General features: G+C 35.7%; 1 protein-coding gene across 3 annotated transcripts in view; it reads right to left on the reverse strand.

The window, feature by feature from the left end:
* LOC131072196 (uncharacterized) overlaps positions 1–4002 on the reverse strand; it is a 197698-nt gene extending 193696 nt beyond the window's left edge. The window contains exons 1-4 of one of the 3 annotated variants that reach the window (XM_059207363.1): positions 3622–3999; positions 3267–3474; positions 2914–3057; positions 2748–2774 (exon numbers count right to left, since the gene is read on the reverse strand). In XM_059207363.1, coding sequence (XP_059063346.1) covers positions 2748–2774; positions 2914–3057; positions 3267–3380 — 285 coding nt within the window. In that variant the 5' untranslated portion in view covers positions 3381–3474; positions 3622–3999. Of the gene's footprint in view, positions 1–2747; positions 2775–2913; positions 3058–3266; positions 3475–3621 lie in introns of all 3 variants that reach the window. The other 2 variants (XM_059207364.1, XM_059207365.1) reach the window with 2 other exon arrangements.
* Positions 4003–19788: the final 15786 nt, after the last annotated feature.

The following is a 19788-nucleotide window of genomic DNA, read 5'->3' on the forward strand; positions in this document are numbered from 1 at the left end:
ATATGAAAATAATTTACATCGACAATTAAGCTGTTTCACAGTGAGACAAGTTTGCTGGCATTTTGTGGACTGGCAAGTCCACAATAAAAGCCTATCCGCTAAAAATAGACGTTCTCTCCAAGAAGTTTGGAGAACACCCCAAACGTCAAAAAAACACTTCTGAGAGTATCATAACGCTCTATACTGTCAACTGAGCTCATTGCTAGAAACAAAAACCCTGCAATGCTAACCTGTACACTCCAAGAACTTTGGAGTTCCCCAAAGCACACCAATTAGCCTCCTAAAGAGCTTGGAAACAAGGCTAATTGTGCACAAATCGCTTTTGCTAAAAATGGCGATATTACATACAATCAAAATGTTCGACCATGTAATCAGCTATCAAAGCTTTCCACTACTGGATCCATTACTTATGAACCTAAATCTAACATAGGGTAGTTGAAGCAAGTTGAACACTTCATCACGTGTTCATGGAATGGCTTAGTCAGTAACCTATTGTAAGTCCAATCACACAATCAAGTGTTTTGACCAATTAACTGGCCATCAAACTATTGCACAACTAGAGTAATTGGTATCACATCTAAGCTTAATCACCCAATTGAAGGGTTTTAACCTAAGTCCTTAGAATTATTGGAATATTGGAGGTTATTAGAAGAATAATCCATAGGCCTTTCCTTTCCAGATATTCAGTTTGACAGTTGCTTACCAAGTTTTAAACCTCAAGATTGCAGGGTAGATGTGCTATTTACTGCATTTTGACTTAGGATTTTCTTTGATCCTCCAAACCTATGTTAGATCTTGACAAGGTTTCTAGTAACATGTAGAAGCAAGATCTTGATATGTGTCAAGTAGAAGTGATGCAATGTCTTGCCAAATGTCAGGCCCAAGCGAGTTCAAGAAATACATTAGTAGACCCTACCAATCTTGTGCATTTGTTTGAGCAAAGGTTCACATATTGCAGTAGCGTGCCCAAGGTCCTAAGTGCAGAGCATCTATATGCAATGAAGCAAACAAGCAAGACAACACCTCATAGCAAGATAAACTCAATGTTGTTGTCTGAAATCCTTGATCAAGCTTTCAAGGATCACTGATTGAACCGTACTAGCAAACTTGTTAAAGTCCACAAACCATTGATTGTGTGTCGATCATGACCAGAGTCTCTCATGATTCTCATACATTATTTAAGTTTATTTTGTGTATTTGTATAATTAAATTGATTTGTTGAGTTTCCTGCTGAATATGAATGTCGAAAATTTTGGGCTACTGGATTTTAGCTGAGTCCAAGTTTTTTAAATACAATGGCCACCATCTTACTACTTCCAAGCACATTTGAGATTCATTATTGAACACCATGTGATTCTATGTGGAGGCTACAGCTCCTATTTATCCTCTACAGGTGGACTCTTGCATGTTGCCACATAGGAAACATCAATAAGTCATACAGGATTAGACAAAATCTCTTCCTTAGAATGCAAAGCAACCACTTTTTTAGAAGAAAACTTCCAGCATCTGTTCAAGAGTGGGGTGCTAATGTGAGCATTTTACTGCAAATAGCTCCATGTTTTACTCAGCAGTGGCTGACGACAAATTTCAGGTGCCCCTCTTGATGGAAAGATTGCCTAAAGCAATGTTCCTATGGGAGGGGGTTTCCTCAAATCCTTAGCAGGTGTTGCAAGGTAATTTCAGGAGTGACTAGTAGTCACAGTAGTCCCATGGCAGATAATATTTTAGGCCTTGCTGCAATTTTTCTGGTGATATTATCTAAAATTATTGCTTTTGGATTAAATTAGAAGTTCTTAACAAAATCGATCAATTAACTCTTAGCAATTGACAATAATGTCTCCTAAAAAATAAGAGTGGCAGTGAAAAAAATTTACGCCCTCATTTTTTACACCCCCTCAAAAATTTCTTTGAAAAAATTTGCCACTGTGAATTTTTAGGTAAAGATTCCAAAATGTCTTGTTTTTGTTAGGTTTTTCATAGGGCAGCCCGCTCCTTGAAAATAGAAACTGTAAACCCCTACATGAGACCACTTCCTAAGCTCTCTTGCACCTCCATACGTGGTCATTGCAAGTATGTGAGACATTGCCTAGATCCATAGACCATTATGTTGCCCTATCTTAAAATTTGTTGTTAACTGTTTATTCAAACTTGTGGGTTTTCAGTTTGCTCATGGGTTTTAGTTTCCTTACAGATATGCATTAGATAATTTCTTGGTATAAGCATGCTTAACAATAAAAAGCAAAAAGTTCCCTTTCCAAATCATATTCTACGGAGGAGCAGCTGCCACCTAAACTCTATGTAAACCAACAAAAGTTGAGGACAAATGGCTACAAAATATCCTGATATCACATAGCATCTGCTGCAAAAATGATTCGATCAACTACAGTTCCCAGCCATCTCCGAATTCCCATCACCTTAGAAAAGGATTGGACCATATCCCCCACCCCTGGAGGATATGTCTCCTTGATACATATATATAAACTTTCTATACAGTGCTAGATGACTTTCCTCAAAATTATCAACAAATTCCAGCAAAAGAAGTGAACAGAGTACAATCCCAAGGCGCTGAATTATTATTGACGCAACTATTAATACAATTGTAATTTGCCTTCAAATAGGAATGAAAAAAATATTTTCTTGCTGCTACAAATCCACAAGACAAAATGGAAAAGCAAGTAAACCTAGTCATAGACATGAAAAAGTTAAAAAAACAATAAAATGAAATGAATGTAAATATATTGGTTTACCAGTGCTCCTTGTACAAGATCATAAGCCTGCAAGGGAACACATAAAATGGCTATTAGGGAAGGTTTGAAATTATCTGAAGCCATTCTACAATCTAAAATTGCCAGAAACAAAGAATACGCCTCATACCTAAGCAACTAATGTTTGTTATGGTACAGAGTAACGTACCAAGACTCCTGCAGGAGGAGATGTTTTCTGGCTCAATCGAGGTTTGTCATCAACCAACGTCATACGTATTGGTGAACGAATCTTCTTAATCTTATAAGGTTGGATGTGTTTGGGTTTAAGACGAGAACATGTTAAACTTGAAGGCTAGAGTACAGAATAAAAAAGCATTGTGAGACAGAGAACATGGTATTTCGTTAACAAATATAATTTTGCTTAAACAATCTAATTATTGCCCATTCACAAACCACAACATAATTCCACAGAGAGGATAGCCCAAAGGGATAAAAAAGTATAAGGAGAGCTACAATGAACAAATCTATTTAAAAAATTGAATAACTGTTGTACACACTTACGTTATTAAATGCAAGTGTGTGTGCCCAAGAACTCTGCTTCGACCCTATACGAATCTCTTTCTGTCCACATTGACACAAGTTCGCTCGAAAGGCAGACTGAGATATCAAAGCCATTCTTGACGTTGGTAACCAATTCTACCTAAAATCTAACTCATGTACATAGAAATGCTTTCCCAGTAATAGATCTCAGAGCAGTGTGAATTATTCACTAAAAAGAAAGAAAAAAAACAGAATTAGCATGTATGGTAAACCTTGAGTCCCAAATGAGATCACATATTAGGAAAATTGAATTAAAAATTCCACATAAGTAAAAGAAGAGAAATATTGCAATCCCAAATGAACTCCACAGACGCACCACAAAATTCAACTTGGATTCATGAAACACATCTACGTTCCAGCTGTGTTTTACGTTCAATAAAAAGACAGATTTGGAACGTGCTGAGCGGCGGTCTAATTTGTGAAAACATAGATTAAATTCCCAGACTGCATAGTTTCTCCCGTCCTATGGGAACAACTAGTGAACACATTCAGATGCATCCGACGGCCAGTATTCAAAAGCAAAGAATCTTAGTTAACTTCTTGTGTTACAAAGCTGATGCAAGAGAGAGGGGACAGTTGGCTAAAGCTTTTCATATTCATTGCACGCCATCACAACACCGAAGCAGCCTGCATTTCCCACACCCAATTTTTGAGGACTCATTAAACACCTCTCTCCACGTTTACATTGCATTGGAGATAAAGCACTTGCCATTATTTATTTTATGTTAATCTATGGGGCTTCTTTTTAAGTGCTTCGTCTTTAATAAATATCTGTTTTGAAGTTCTTCGTTTTTAGTAAAATTTTAAGTGATCGAAAAATTTCGGACTGTCATATGGACAAATCAGATTGGGCGAAAAAAAGCATATTACATCAAAGAATTTAACCCAGCAAAGGACCATGGTGAAAAATTAGGGGCAGCTATCAAAGGAAAAGCGAGGTTGTTGGTTGCACAACTAAGGACGGGGTTACATCATCTTAGATGTGAGACTGGTAGGTGGAAAATACCCTAGGAAACTTGGGAAGAAAGAGTTTGCACGTTTTGCAACAAGGGGCTAGTGGAAACGGAATGGCACTACATAATGGAATGCTCTGCCTATGAAGATATTCATACCTAGTACAAGCATAGTTTAAAAGTTGACACCATACACCAATTATTTTAGGAAGACAAGATTAACCAGATAGTGAGCCTTCTTGTCAAAATCAGTAGTAGGAGATCAGATATTGAAAGGAATCTGAAGATAATTTAGGAGTGTTCATCTTGGTCCCATAGACTGTTTAGTCTTGTGGACGTCACTAAAATCTTTCATTCATTCATAAGAAGCATGAGTCTTTAAGTTGAAATCTCTATATCTAAGAGTTAAGCTACCCGTGGGTCTCATAGGCTATTTGGCCTCGTAGATGTTATTAAAAGCGTTCATTCATTCAGGATATATGTTATGCCAAATTTATAGAGGCATGATCCCTTATAATGTTGGAGTCTTGCACTCAACAAGACTAGATCATACGTGGGCTCATTAAGAACCACTTCACCAACAAACCAAGGGCTCATTGACTTTAACAAATATTTTGATTAATAGGTATTTTTATTTACTTCATTTGATATTTGACTTGTGAAATAGAATTACACTCATCTTCTTATATTTATAAATTTTCTATTATTAGCTTTTATTTTTTAGTCAATTTTATGATAATATTTATTCTTGAAAGCTAGCTCTCTTTTTATTAGTTGTTATATGTTGATTTTTGGACAAAAAAAATCATATTATATGTAAGGTGTAAAAGGACATCACCTTCAAGTTATTATGATCATGCATGATATCTATGCATCATCTTACCGTACACATAGAGATATCGTTCCAATATAATCACTTCTTTCAAAATCACTCTTGTCCCTCTATGACATCATAATATTTAGATTGCATTGTATCTTTGTCAACAAGTTTTGAAACCCTTGCTTCACACTAGGTCTTTGCATCATCCTTTTGTAGTTTATTCCAAGTTAACTTTTTTAGAATAGTATATGATGCATTCATTACATATTGTTTTGCAAGAGTTTATAAATAACTATTAGTTTAGAACCTATTGGTAAATAGATTTGTCACTTTAAAATTTAATATGACTCACCCAACAGAGAGTTGCAAAACGCTACAACAATTGGAGAGATTACTTATGAAATTGTCATCTTCCTTTGTGTTTGTGAGGAGCGACTTCCTCATATGATATTATTTGGGGTTTCTAGGTATACTTTTAACCAAAATATACCTAGAGAAATTCTTTAAAAAAAATAGTAACTAAAATGGTAAAGTGCCCCCAACAACAAATGTACAAATGTTATTATGGGTTTGCCAAACTTATTGAAAATTGGACCAAATACAACATAAAGATTGAAGACTATGCATAACAGCTCTATGATGAATGCAAATTTTGAACATTAACACATTTAAATAAAGCTACAAAGAAGTGAATATGTTTTCAAAATAAAACTTATTGAAGACTAACTATGCAATTTCACAAACAAGATTTGAAATAATGGAGGTCGTCATTAACACATAACACACAAAAAGTCAATAGTAACATACAGAAAACACCTCAAAAACTATTTTCCACTACTTTGGTGAAATACACAATTCTTAAATCCCTTATGCAAAATTTGTGAAAAAAAATAAAAACCCTTTACAATGATTAAAGGATCATATATATAAGCTTTCTCTCGATAACTACTTCATAAATAATTTGTAACGACCCAAGTACCACCTTTACATTTTCCAAAAAATAAAATAAGTTTCACTGAAGTTATAAATCTCTCAACTTTTACACAAACAAAGCTTATTTTTTAACCTATGAGATAAAAGTCACTTTTTACAAAAGATAACATAAAAAATAAGAGTTGTAATGCAGTTGGAGTCCCTACTTGTTGCAAGGATTGTAAAGCTAAAGATTGAATGATCAAATAGTGATAGCATGCTCCACGAGGTAGAAAAGTAGCACTAGAGTCATAAAAAATGGTGCAATATTGATGAATGAAACATCTATCTATATTATATGGCATCAGAAAAATAAGAGCACAATTATCACATGGTAATAGCAAACCAAGAGTAAATTAAACAGTTACATGAATATCTAGTGGTTGGATTGTTCAAAAACGTTTTGGCAAGATTCATAATATTCAATTATACTTAAATGAACAAAACTAAACAAAAGAACAAGAATCCACAAATAGCATGATTGAATCAAATAACTAAGCAACAACCTTTGTCCATGTTAAGCATGCTCCTATTAAGTTAGAATCTTAGATAGTATTATCTGCAACCATAACAAAAGGAAAAGGAACAGAATAAGTGCTAATATTCAAGTGCTTTAGAGAATGCTAGCCTATGTTACGAGAAATAAGAAACAAAAAATGCAATTAAAACATTCTAAAAAAGTCATTGATATAAAAAAATATTTTAATTTAATTATCTTATTTATAAATAATTTATAGTAAATCATGTTGATCTTATCTTATTTAAATTTATATTATAAATTATTTTAACAATATATTATATTTTAATAATATATTATATTTTTTATTTTATAAAACTACTAAATAATTTTTAGTATTTCTCTAGCAAAGTATAAACCAAATTCATGCATGCAATTAGTATTTTATTTCACTCCACTACAATTTATTCCCATGTATATAACGCTATTCATTAATAATCTTTATGTCTTTTAGCTTTTTTATCAGACTTTGTATAGCAGATTGAAACGGGCCAAGATGACTTAGAAACGATTGTTCACAAGGAAACTCATTTATGGTAACGTAGACGCTAGCTATCCACCAAAAAAAACCTATAAACCAAGCATTAAGAAATGCAATAAATTATTCCTTGCTCATTGCCCATTTGCCAGGAAATTATTTCCTCCAATTTTTAATTAGAAAATTGAAAAGACCACTAGGAAAAATACTATAGATGAAACAGATTAAAGGAAAAATTGCATAAAATTGAATGTAGAAAATCCAAATGCTCCAAACCGGGGAAAAATAGTTTATTTCCCTATTAATGTGGTTTTCGAGAAGCAACTAATATGCATTTAGCAAACTAAAAACATTAGTCCCTGCCTATAACTTGGACTAACAAAAGTCGTGACTTGTGAATTTGAAATACAAGAAGAAAATTATACAATTAAATTCATTGAGAAGCTCATTTTCTTTTATTTGTACCATCTTCAATGATTCTCTCTAGAGAAGTCCTTTGTGCTACACCTTGCCTCTGATGAAAAGAATATTTTTCTCTGTCTTAAATAATTTAATGACTTGCACCAAGAGCTTATTTCTAGGGATAATTACATTAATGATCCTTAGCTTCCTGGTACCGTGACTTTTGTGAATATCTTCTAAATTCTAACAATAGATGGATAGATGACCACTACACATATTAAGAGTGACAGAGATGCCACTCAACCTCTTCATCACCTCTGCATTGAAAACCTATTTATTAAACAATTTTGCATTGATCGTGTTTTACAAGCTCCTCTTAATAGTTTGGACATCCATGTTTTGAATTTCATCTTTTACTAATCTATCTATGTTGATTGAAAAGAGATCATCTTGAACCTTCATTTTTATCTGTTAACAAGTTGCCAAAAGTTTCTCTTGTTTTATCAAAATTTGATTAATAGTTGCCAACTTCCATTCTACACTTTAAAACCACATATCAAATTGGTTTTCTTCTATACTCGAGAAAATATTCTCAACAACTAAGATATTAATATCCATCTTGGGCATCTCTTGGAGGTCTTTCAAAATTTCATGCCAAACTGACTCTTCTTCCTTTATATTCCTTAACTCCTTCACAATTTCCTCTTTCTTAACATTTGCATTTTCATAAACTTCTTTAGCTTTTCCAATGAAATCTAAAGCATATGTTTTCATTTTATCCACCCATTTTTGAGTTAATTTTCCATATGATTGATATTTACGAACACTCACTATAACTTCCTTCTCAATGATTCCCTCAAAAATAGAAACAATAGAGGTAGGGGTTGTATCTAAAGGTAAAGTGGATGTGTCCATAATAGACCTAAGATAAGATTTCAAGACCTATATTTTTTTCTTGAATTGATCCTTTGTATGCTTCTCTTTCTCTATTATCTATATCAACTTAGTTGTAGACACCTGAAAGTTTTGAAAATTACCTTCATGTGTTGGAGGCCCAAGATTCACATCAGTGACATCAAAATCAGTTTCATTAACTTTGTCCACATTTTTCTCTAATATGGGCTAAGATAATTCAACACACATATTCCTAGATGAAGTATTAACTATCAACCTTATAGTAACCTTGATTTTCTTAGGCTTCAAAAAAAATTGGATCAAATTAGCAACTATTTCAAATTGAGGAGCAACTAGCTAGATAAGTCTTATTTTATTAAAAAAGCTATGTTGTAGCCAAGAAGAACCAATAACTTGTAAAAAACTTAGGATATTTAGAGATGATGGCTCAAGTATTATAGAAGGATTAGGAACAAATGGGAAATGAGCCGCATTGGGAAGTGCATCACCAATTGGTAAAGATGGAGGTTGTATTTTAAGAGAAGAATGAGGCTTATCACGAGAAGACAATAAAATAAGAATAGAAGATGAAATAGAGGGAATTAGCTCTTCATCATTGGGAAAATTATAAAGATTTATGTACTCTTTTTCTTCAACTCCTTCTTGAATTTCATTTAATGACTTCTCCTTTAGTTTTGATCTTATCTTTCTTATTTTTTAGTCAATTTCATATGTGCCTACAAAGTTGTTTCTCTTGTTCGAGTATTTATCATCACCACCTCCCTGAACATTTTTCTAAGGATTGGAAACTAAAACACAAGCTTGAGAAATGGTGTAAGAAGAACCTTTTTGAATGTCACCCATCTTCTTTGAAGAATTATTTTTTTTCATAGATTTGGTGGTTGTAACTTCAATGATATTCCTTATCCATTCTTCTCACCTCTTGATAATGTGGTTTGTTCTCTCACCTAGATCATTCATCCCCTAAGGATTGTTGGCATTTTTTATGATTATGTTGTGATTGTCATTGATGGACACACACTTGCATTGAAATCACTTTTGTATGTATTAGTTAAAGCTCAACCGGTACTTGTTCCAACCAGTATGATGCATTATAGTCCTTAGACTATTGGTGTTTTGCAGAAAGTGATTACCGATCTGAAGCGGTATGTAGACCCCAAGCGGTTCAAGGATCTCAAGCGGTACGAAGGATCAAAGCGGCAGAACACATATTTCCCAGTCTTCATTTTGTCAAACCGACAACCGGTATTTTGCTTAAATCGGTATTTTGTATGAACCGGTAATACTCTGTGATGAGTTACCATCCACCGATTGTTTGACGGTGCCGACACTTCAACGGTGCTTTTTGTGTCATGTTATAGAATATGTCTAGATGCATTGAACCTAGGAAATTGTATGGTAATCCTATTGGACCGACATGAAATCAGATTCCTTTAAAAGGACATCATGTCTAGGGTTTTAGGTTGTTGCTAGGGTTTAAGGTGGTTGATGAGTTAGAGAGAGTATGAATGTGTAGAAGACTGAAGTAATGCTGGAATGCATTAGGAAGGAGATATCAAGGATCTAACCAAGCAATCTGTGCTATTAGCTAGATCACTCACTTGTTGATTACTCACATCTTCGACAAGTCTGAAGCCCTTAACCAGGTAGGCCCAAAAGCCTGTTGTAAATCCTCTAACAAGGTGGTTCACATCTATGGATCTAAAATCCTCTAGCAAGGTAGTCTTTAATCGGACTTATCTCCTAACAGAGATTGAGATTCCTAACAGGATATGTTCTAGTAAAGAACATTGTATGACCTTAACCGGTCTGGTTCCTATTCTGCAGATAGTTACTTGTGAGTTCCATCTCACTATGGTTTTTCCCATTTGGGTTTCCACGTCAAAATCTCTTGTGTTATGGTGTTTATGCTTCTGTGGGTGAATGCATTATTTGCTATTTGGTTTGCATGTGTGCTAACCGGTTTGTCTGCTAAACTGTTTTACCAGTTTACTGTTAGTCTAGCAAAGTGTTTAAGTACATTGATTTTTGGTATACTAATTCACCCCCCCCTCCTTAGTATTCATCAATTGGTATCAGAGCCTACCTTTCTATAAGTTTAACCACTTGGAAAGAGATATGGGGGAATACACATTGAGGGAACTTACTCATCGGCTCACTCAGTCTGAGCAAGCCTATGATGATCTTATGGTCAAATATAAGGCATCTCAATCAAAGAGGAGAGAACATGCTAAAAAGCTGATGGAGCTATCTCAAAATAGTTCTTCTGATGAAGCAGACATGGAAGCCTTGATTAAAGAAGTAGAAAAGTTGAATGAATCCAATTCCAACCTGAGAAAAGAATTGGAAGGACTGACTATTCGAATGTGTCGAGAGCTTGAGAACCGGAGGAAAGCTGAAGATCTGGTCAAAGACAAAGATCATGAAAACTCCAAGCTGAAGCAAGAGATCAGTGCCCTAACTGCTCAACTCCATGCGAGCAAAGTGGAAAAGGAAGACGTGCAAGGAGAACTGAACATTGCCATCTCTGAGAATGAAAACCTGATGGAAACAAATGCTGCTATTTCCAAAGAACTCTCTGAGTCAAAGAAAATACTTGCTAAGTTCAACAAGAGTACTGTTAAGCTAGAGCAAAAGCTTGAATCTGTCAAACCTGTCAAGAATACTGATGGACTTGGTTATTCCGGTCATGAGGAAGGTGAGACCTCTGGTACAAATGTTGGAGCATCAAAGAAACAACCGGCATCAAAGGATAAAGGTAAGCAAAAGTTTAAACCTATTTGCTTTAACTGTCTTAAAGAAGGACATATTGCCAATGTGTGTAGGAGTAAGGCTTACAATAATTTTCCTTATTTTCTAAATGATAAGCCTAGATCCTATAGATTCAATGGTAACTGTTATGCATGCAACAAGTTTGGGCATAGAGCATCTGAATGCAGGTCTGTTATGAACAACACTGGAATATATCCTTAGAGGACTCAAGGAGTTGGTCCGGAACCTTTTGTGAACCAGAATCACAACCAATTTAATGCCTTCAATCATCAGTCAAGAAGCGATGGCTATCAAGCAGCAACCGGATGGAGAGAAAACTGTTTGATCTGTCATGATCATGGTCACACTACTGCAACATGCAGGAGGAAGAATGACAACATGAATAATGGACCTTGGAGAGCACCTGGAATGGTTTGATATCATTGCAACAAACCGGGTCACATTGCCAGATTCTGCAGATCAAGAAAGAACATATCAGATGACATATCGGTCACTCCAAAAGGAAAGATTGATATTGACACTGTTCAAGTGGATATGAACAAAACCTGGAAGAAGAAACCAACAGTGTTGCAAGAAGAATCGGTTTCTGCACCTAGTGTGGAAATATCGGAACTGGCAAACTAAGCATCAGAAAAGCTTAGGGGGAGCAAACGGTGAAACACTACGAACCCCCGGTTTACACTGGTAAAAGACCTTAACCGATATGTGATACCTGTCATTTGGTAGAAGACCGGAAACGGTAACAGGCAAATTAGGATTTACACCCTAATGGTGGAGCATTTATTACGGTAGGTGAGGAATATGTTTAAAAGGAAATTTCAAATCATTTCTCACTATCATTTTTCGAGCGAAGAAGTTTTTCAAGTGCAGAGTGAAGAAAAAGTGATTTGTGTTGCGATTCAAAGAAATCTCGAAACCTTGAAGAAGATTCAGAAGCAAATTTCAAACGGTCAAAAGAAGAACTCAAAGCGGTGATTCAACAACCGACGAAGTGGAAGGCGAAGTGGAATTTGCAAGCCCTAAATTCCTAATTTTTGAAAGGTACTTCTCGAGTTTTCTATTTTGTCATGGCTTCCGCATCTCATGATAGTTCTAGTGCAACTGTCGATTCTATGGATTTCATTCAAAGAAAATCGAAATATAATGCCTTGTCTCAAGTACTGGCTGGGGTTATAGTAGAAGAAGGGATTTCAGATTACATAGACTACAAGATCGAAGACCTAGGGTCTCTTGTGATCCATTCTCAGTTAGGTCTATTATGTGGGAAGGATAAAAAGATCAAATCAGAGTATAGCATCTTGGAGAAGAAAAAGCTTCACAATGCGGTTTACTTCCTAGAGGATTTCACAGATGACCACATTAGAATCATTCTAAGAAGAGTTCATGGTGACAAGGTGTACCTAGAGCGGACACATGATATCACACCGCAAGCTATTCATGTCGTCACCAATTTCTGCAATACAGGGGAAGTGCTAGCCCTAAGGAAGGTTAGCAAGACTGAAATGTCCAAGCTCACCGGTTCAGTGAGCGACTCACGTGGCATGACCATCAACTCAATCAAGGATGATCTGGTCAAGTATGCCTGCATGGTGATAGGCTACCGGACATTCTCTGCCAACAGAATTAACTTTGTATCTGCTGCAGTGGTAAATGCAGCTTACCGAATGATTAAAGAAGATGCATCATTTGACCTATGCACCTGTATACAAAGACAACTTATGTTGAATCTTAAGTCAATCAAACAGGATAATGAACTAAGATTCAAGTTTGGACAACTACTAGTAGGGTTATTCTTCTACTTTCAAGGTTATTTCCTAGGAGTTGGAGATATTCAGTAGTCTGTCGACAAACCAGTTACCAAGCAGATCAAAGAGAGCCTGCAAGCAGTTGGAACCGGTTACCCTGAAGTTCTTAACAAGTACTTTGATGAGTTCAAGCGCAACATGAGCCAAAGGATAAGGATATTTGGTGACATTGTCAAGAAATATGAAGAGGACATTTGCTTTATCATCAATGTGGATGAATGCATAATGGAGGCCGTTGAGCCCAGACAGGAAGAAGTAGAGCCTATGGGCTATGAGGTGATGTATGATATGTTGGACGGGTATGCTTCTACCCTAATTGCCTCACCCCTAGATCCCAAGGCAAAGAGAACCGGCACCTATCTGGAAAGGGTTGCACCGGTTGTAGAACCTCCTGAAAAGAAAAGAAAGGAAGTGCCTTCAACATCAGGACCGGTTACTGCAACCAGTCCCAAAGTGACCAAGCGATCACCTGCAAAGAAGAAACTGAAAGTGGCACCTGCCAAAGTCTTCGAGAGAAAGAGGAAGATAAGGAATAACTCACCGGACTCAGAAGAAACTGTGTCTGAGGAAAAACCCAAGAAGACTAGACAAGCAAAGAAAAGGACAAAGAATCAATCGGCATCATCGGCACTGGTAAATATTGACATTTCTTCCTACAAACCTTTGACACATTGTCAAAGAACTATCAAAAATATTAGGAGAAAAGTGTTGAATGATTTGATTGATTGTTTTGATGATTTCAATGATGATGAAAAAGAAGCAGTTGAACAAGAAATCATTAAGTATTTATGTGTTAATGACCAATCGCCTTCAGAAATTAGATCTGAGACACCAGATTCTTTGTATAATTCCTTCGACAATAAATGGCACAAATCCATAGAAAAGGAACGAGAAATGAGAGAAAAATTTTGCTCAACATTTTCCTGATGTATCAAATTCAGAACTGTTTGAAGTTATGAATAAATACAAAGGCCTCTTCTTCATGAGAAGAAGAAGACTCCTGTTACTGGAAGGAAAGGGTCAAGAAGTGCTCAAGAATACGCATACTCTTGCTCTAGAAGCTCTTAAGATGCATCAAGTGGCTGAATCCAACAAGAAGGCTGAGCAAGAACCGATAATAACAAAACTGGATGAAGTGTTTGATAATGAAGGAAACCCGGATGTCGATGCTCTGGATGTAGAGGATGTTGCTTAGGGTACACCATTAGAAGCAACAGAATAGGAGAAGCAGGCAGAACAGGTAGATAAGCAAAAGGAAGCAGAGGACAAAAATGAGGAAGCAAAGAAGCAAGCGGAAAAGAAGAAAGCAGAGGAGGATAAAGAAGAGGAGAAGAGAAAGGAAGTGAAGAAGGAGAAAAAGAAGGATGAAGAGGAGAAGAAGAAAAAGGAAGAGGAGAAGAAGAAGAAGGATGAAGAGGAGAAGAACAAAAAGGAAGAGGAGAAGAAGAAGAAGGATGAAGAGGAGAAGAGGAAAAAGATAGAGGAGAAGAAGAGAAGAGAAAGAAAGAAGAGGTAAAGAAGAAGGATGAAGAGCAGAAGAGGAAGAAGGAAGAGGAGAAGAAACATCAGGAAGAGGAGCAGAAGAAAAAGGATGAAGAAGAAGAGAAGCAGAGGAAAGAAGAGGAAAAGAAAAAGACAAAAGAAGAAAAATTAAGAGCTACAGAGAAAGAAGAAGCGATAAAAAGCACTCAGTTGGAGACTCCAAAGGCAACCGACAATCAAGCCAAACCAGCTAACCTCACCAGTCCTATTGACCTCCAGTCTACCAACAAAATGGAGCTGCTACAGAGCATTAAGGTTGCTCAAGAATGCCTTGAAGTGTTAAGGAGGAAGAAGGAGCAAGATGTGATCCAAGTTGTGGTGGACACTCTTACCAGTCTATTACCCAGCACAAACCTCCCCAATACTGATTCATCTTTGGCAAAATTGAAGCTCCTATGCACCATAGTAGATGATCAGGTGCAAAGCCTAGAAGAGGTAGCAGAGGCAAATGCCAAGAAAGAGCATCAAAAAGCTCTCAACATTGCCCTGGTGAAGAAGCTAAATGAGCTCCGACCTGATCTGCAAAAAGCACAAAAAGACATAAGGAATGCTCTGGATGAGGGGAATCTACTACTGAGTAAGATTTGCCAACCCCATCTCTTCTGTGATGATGTACTTGTACAGAAGCAAAAGCTACAAACTGACTTGCAGCTATATGTGAGCACCTTCAAGCTGTCGTATGACTCTTTTACAGCTTATGGGCAAACCGTTCACCGGTTTCATATCTAGTCTGCCAAAATAGAGTTGGAAATTAGCAACCGGACTCGAGATTTGTAGTTCTCCAATTGGTTCTACTCCCACGCTTGCAGATACTTCAGAATTGTTGTCTCAATCTGGATGCCTTAACGGTGACTCAAGAGATGAGCACAATTGACGCCATGGAAGAGAAAGTCTCCCAGATGCAGACAGAGAAAGAAGTGGCTACCTCCCTACTTGAGTCCTTATCTATGAAACAATTTTTGCAGGACTTCAAATCAGTCTTTGACAAGTTTTATTCTTTATTGTCATAAACTCTTATTCTTTTAATAGTAATGAAACAGGGGTTGGTCTGTAATATTTTGCTGTCATTGTTGGCAAAGGGGAAGAAGTATAAATTTTGAATGTTTTGATGTATACTTTCATGTTATTTATGTTCAGAAGTAGTATACATTGTATTTTCTGCAAAAGGGATAGTGTATATGCTTAGGGGGAGTAATTTTGATTATGGCATATTTTTGTTGTAAAACACTTAGATGTCAAAATTTCCTAAGTGTTGCCATCAATGCCAAAGGGGGAGATTGTTGGCATCTTTGATGATTATGTTGTGATTGTCATTGATGGACACACACTTGCATTGAGATCACTTTTGTATGTATTATTTAAAGCTCAACCAGTACTTGTTCCAACCGGTATGATGCATTATAGTCCTTAGACTATTGGTGTTTTGCAGAAAGTGATTATCAATCTGAAGCAGTATGTAGACCCCAAGTGGTTCAAGGATCTCAAGCGGTACGAAGGATCAAAGCGGTAGAACACATATTTCCCAATCTTCATTTTGTCAAACCGGCAACCGGTATTTTGCTTAAACTGGTATTTTGTATGAACCGATAATACTCTGTGATGAGTTACCAACCGACATTTTGTGATGAGTTACCATCCACCGATTGTTTGACGGCGCCGACACTTCAATGGTGCTTTTTGTGTCATGTTACAGAATATGTCTAGATGCATTGAACCTAGGAAATTGTATTGTAATCCTATTGGACCGACATGAAATCAGATTCCTTTAAAAGGACATCATGTCTAGGGTTTTAGGTTGTTGCTAGGGTTTAAGGTGGTTGATGAGTTAGAGAGAGTATGAATGTGTAGAAGACTGAAGTAATGCTGGAATGCATTAGGAATGAGCTATCAAGGATCTAACCAAGCAATCTGTGCTATTAGCTAGATCACTCACTTGTTGATTACTCACATCTTCGACAAGTCTGAAGCCCTTAACCGGGTAGGCCCAAAAGCCTGTTGTAAATCCTCTAACAAGGTGGTTCACATCTATGGATCTAAAATCCTCTAGCAAGGTAGTCTTTAATCAGACTTATCTCCTAACAGAGATTGAGATTCCTAACAGGATTTGTTATGATAAAGAACATTGTATGACCTTAACTGGTCTAACCTTAACCGGTCTGGTTCCTATTCTGCAGATAGTTACTTGTGAGTTCCATCTCACTGTGGTTTTTCCCATTTGGGTTTCCACATCAAAATCTCGTGTGTTATGGTGTTTTTGCTTCTGTGGGTGAATGCATTATTTTCTATTTGGTTTGCATGTGTGCTAACCGGTTTGTCTGCTAAATTGTTTTACCGGTTTACTGTTAGTCTAGCAAAGTGTTTAAGTACATTGATTTTTGGCATACTAATTCACCCCCCCACCCCTCTTAGTATTCACCAATCAATCAAGTCTAACTTGTCATCTTCAATCCCAATAATATCCTAACCTAGACTAGATTCGTGATCTATTCAATAGTGGGCCTCACAAAATCCCTCCTTCAAATTCAGCCTCATAATCTTCCCATAAATCTTCAATCTTTGGGAAATGACAATAACATACATCGAGATTTAGATTGTCTCTAGCATACACTTTTTCATCAAAGTGAAACCCCATAGTGTAGCAATATAAACTCAATTTTACTACTAACTACTCAATATATTGAGCATCAAAAGAAGATTTTTAGTTATAGTGATCGAGGATGATAGGAAAACAAATATCGTTTTTCCTATTTTCTCTACATCTCTTGGTAACCTTGCTAATCTACTTACAGAGTTCAATTATAACAAGATTTTCATCTACATATCAACGACATATATGGATACCCATCAAAGCCTTTGACTCATATATAGGTGAACCTCCAAAATTAGATAAAATAACTTCTATAAAGCTTGATAAGATTTGTTGCCTTTGGAGATACTACGTATAGTATTTCTTTGAAACTCTCTCACTATTAACATGGTAAAATAATCATTCACCCTTAGAATATTTTTATAATTTTAGTTGAAATTACAAATAAAAAATTATAGATTTCAGTCATGTTGTTATACATTCCACTCGTATTGAGACTCAACCAAATTTTTATTCTTTCAATCGCATAAAAAAGATAGGAAGACATGTAAAAATACTAGTTTGACTCAAATTGGGTTAGTTGATTATGCAAGTTATCACTAACAATGCCTCCCCAATCAATGAATTTGTTTCCTGCATATATTATGGTGATAAATAAATACATCCAATTTTCAAAATTGTCTTAATTTTTTCTTCCCATCAACTTCTTAAGGAGGAGAACCATGTTGGAAACATATTAAACAAAAGAGAACTATGAAACACCCTTGGTAGTTGATATTTACCTCCTTTGGGTGTTATTAGCCAATTCCTTGCTATAGGATTGAGGCATTGATTTATACTTTTGGTAAACATTGTTCAAATTTTCTTTATTTATTTCTATAAATTAGTCTCTAATAGGCAACCTGAAAATGATTCTAAGAGAAATGACATCAAGTTTTACCACTAATTTATCATTTGTAGTCTTGATTTATCTTGTTTTCAAGTTGTATGCTTTTATGTATTATAGGAAAACATTGGGACATTCAACTACCATTGAAAAACTTGCAACATCATTTAATATGCTTTCAAAAACCTTTTGCGCCAATGAAGATCTCTTCCCTTCTCCCATATTTTTTTTTATCTTAGCTATCATCTGCAAAAAGGATTTATAATATAAGCAACTAGAGCTCAAAGAGTATCAAATAAATATCAGAGAACCGTGTTTAGCTATATATTAGATTTTAATATATATTGTTGTTTACAACACATATCCAAAGCCCACTACTCCCAACACCCTTTAACATTGTTGATCATGTCTCAATATTCACAGTCATAAGTTTAGAACATATCCAAAGCCATCTACTCCTAGCAACATTTAGAATTGTTGTCCATCTCACAATAGTCATTAACATAAGTTCCTATGGGAGGAACTATGTCATCTCCTGAATCAACAACTTTGACTATGGTTCATACTTGATTCTTATAGTACCTACTTATATCCCTTTGTTCTACATTGGCATTGGGGTGTTATAATTGTGCATGTACTAGTTAAGAATCTTTAGCCTGTTGATATTGTTCCTTCCCTAAGGAAAGAAATATGCATTTTTATCTCATTTTTATAGATGATCATCAAACCCAAGCTTCAAGCAATATCATAAAGTGGTCTCTAGGGATATCCATGAAAGTTGAGACCTAAAAAGCACCATAAAGATAGGTCAATGAAACTCACTAAGGCTCCTTCCTTTGCATTGAATAATCTCTTCTTTTCTCTTTTTCCAAACGAATCATATAACTTAATTGGTAAAAACAATCCAAAATATACAAGATCGGCCTTAAATCCATTAACATAGCTAGCTAAATTTTCAAACTAAGAAAGTCCATCTTTCTTATCCCAATCTAAGAAATTTCCAAGAAATAAAAACCAAATTTACATTCAAAAAATCAATGTTGAAATATCACAACTTAGTCACAAAGACAAAAATAATTAGTAGAAATTCCCAAGGATTGCAAATCAAAATTAAAAGCAAGTTTATTTTAGACTAAACAACCATCTAAAACGGGCTTTCTTTGATTCAATAGACCTAGTCCAAACAAGTTGAAAACTTTTGGACCATTTTGATAGAGGCCAATCAACATTCTAATAATTTTCAAGCCAATAAAAAACCTCCCTCAATTCAAACGACATTATATAAGACCTTTATTTATACTACCCCCCAGGGAACCACACTAAAAGGCCTTTGAATATAGTTCCAGCAGTTAAACTGCAATCTAATCAATGTTGTATTTGTAGGATTTAATAGGTAATCCATCACATCTAGGGGACTTACCAATATAAATGGAGAAAATGATATCTTTAATTTCATCAAGAGTAATATCCTTTTATAAAAGGGTGGTATTAGTTTGAGAAATTTTCTTAGGAACAATTTTCTGACAAAAAGCTCTAGCTTCGCTAGCCTTAGAGGAATCTTCAAACAAGAACAAGGTTTGGTAAAAGGAGAAGAAGGTCCCCTTCATGAACTGAGGATTGTTAGAGGAGGTACCCTTGTGTTTCACTAGCCCAATTCTCTTTGTATTCTATTTCTACTTGACAAGGTTAACAAGGTATTTAGAGCCTTTATACCCCTCCATTAGCCAATTCATTTTGGCCTAATTTTATCCCCTTAGTATTTTTAATTCTAAATCTTCCTGAAAATAATTTTGGTTCTAATTATCTTAGTTTCAAAAGGCATTTTTCCTGGGTT

Source organism: Cryptomeria japonica, chromosome 6 (assembly GCF_030272615.1).
Source record: "Cryptomeria japonica chromosome 6, Sugi_1.0, whole genome shotgun sequence".
In the NCBI taxonomy this organism is placed as follows: Eukaryota; Viridiplantae; Streptophyta; class Pinopsida; order Cupressales; family Cupressaceae; genus Cryptomeria; species Cryptomeria japonica.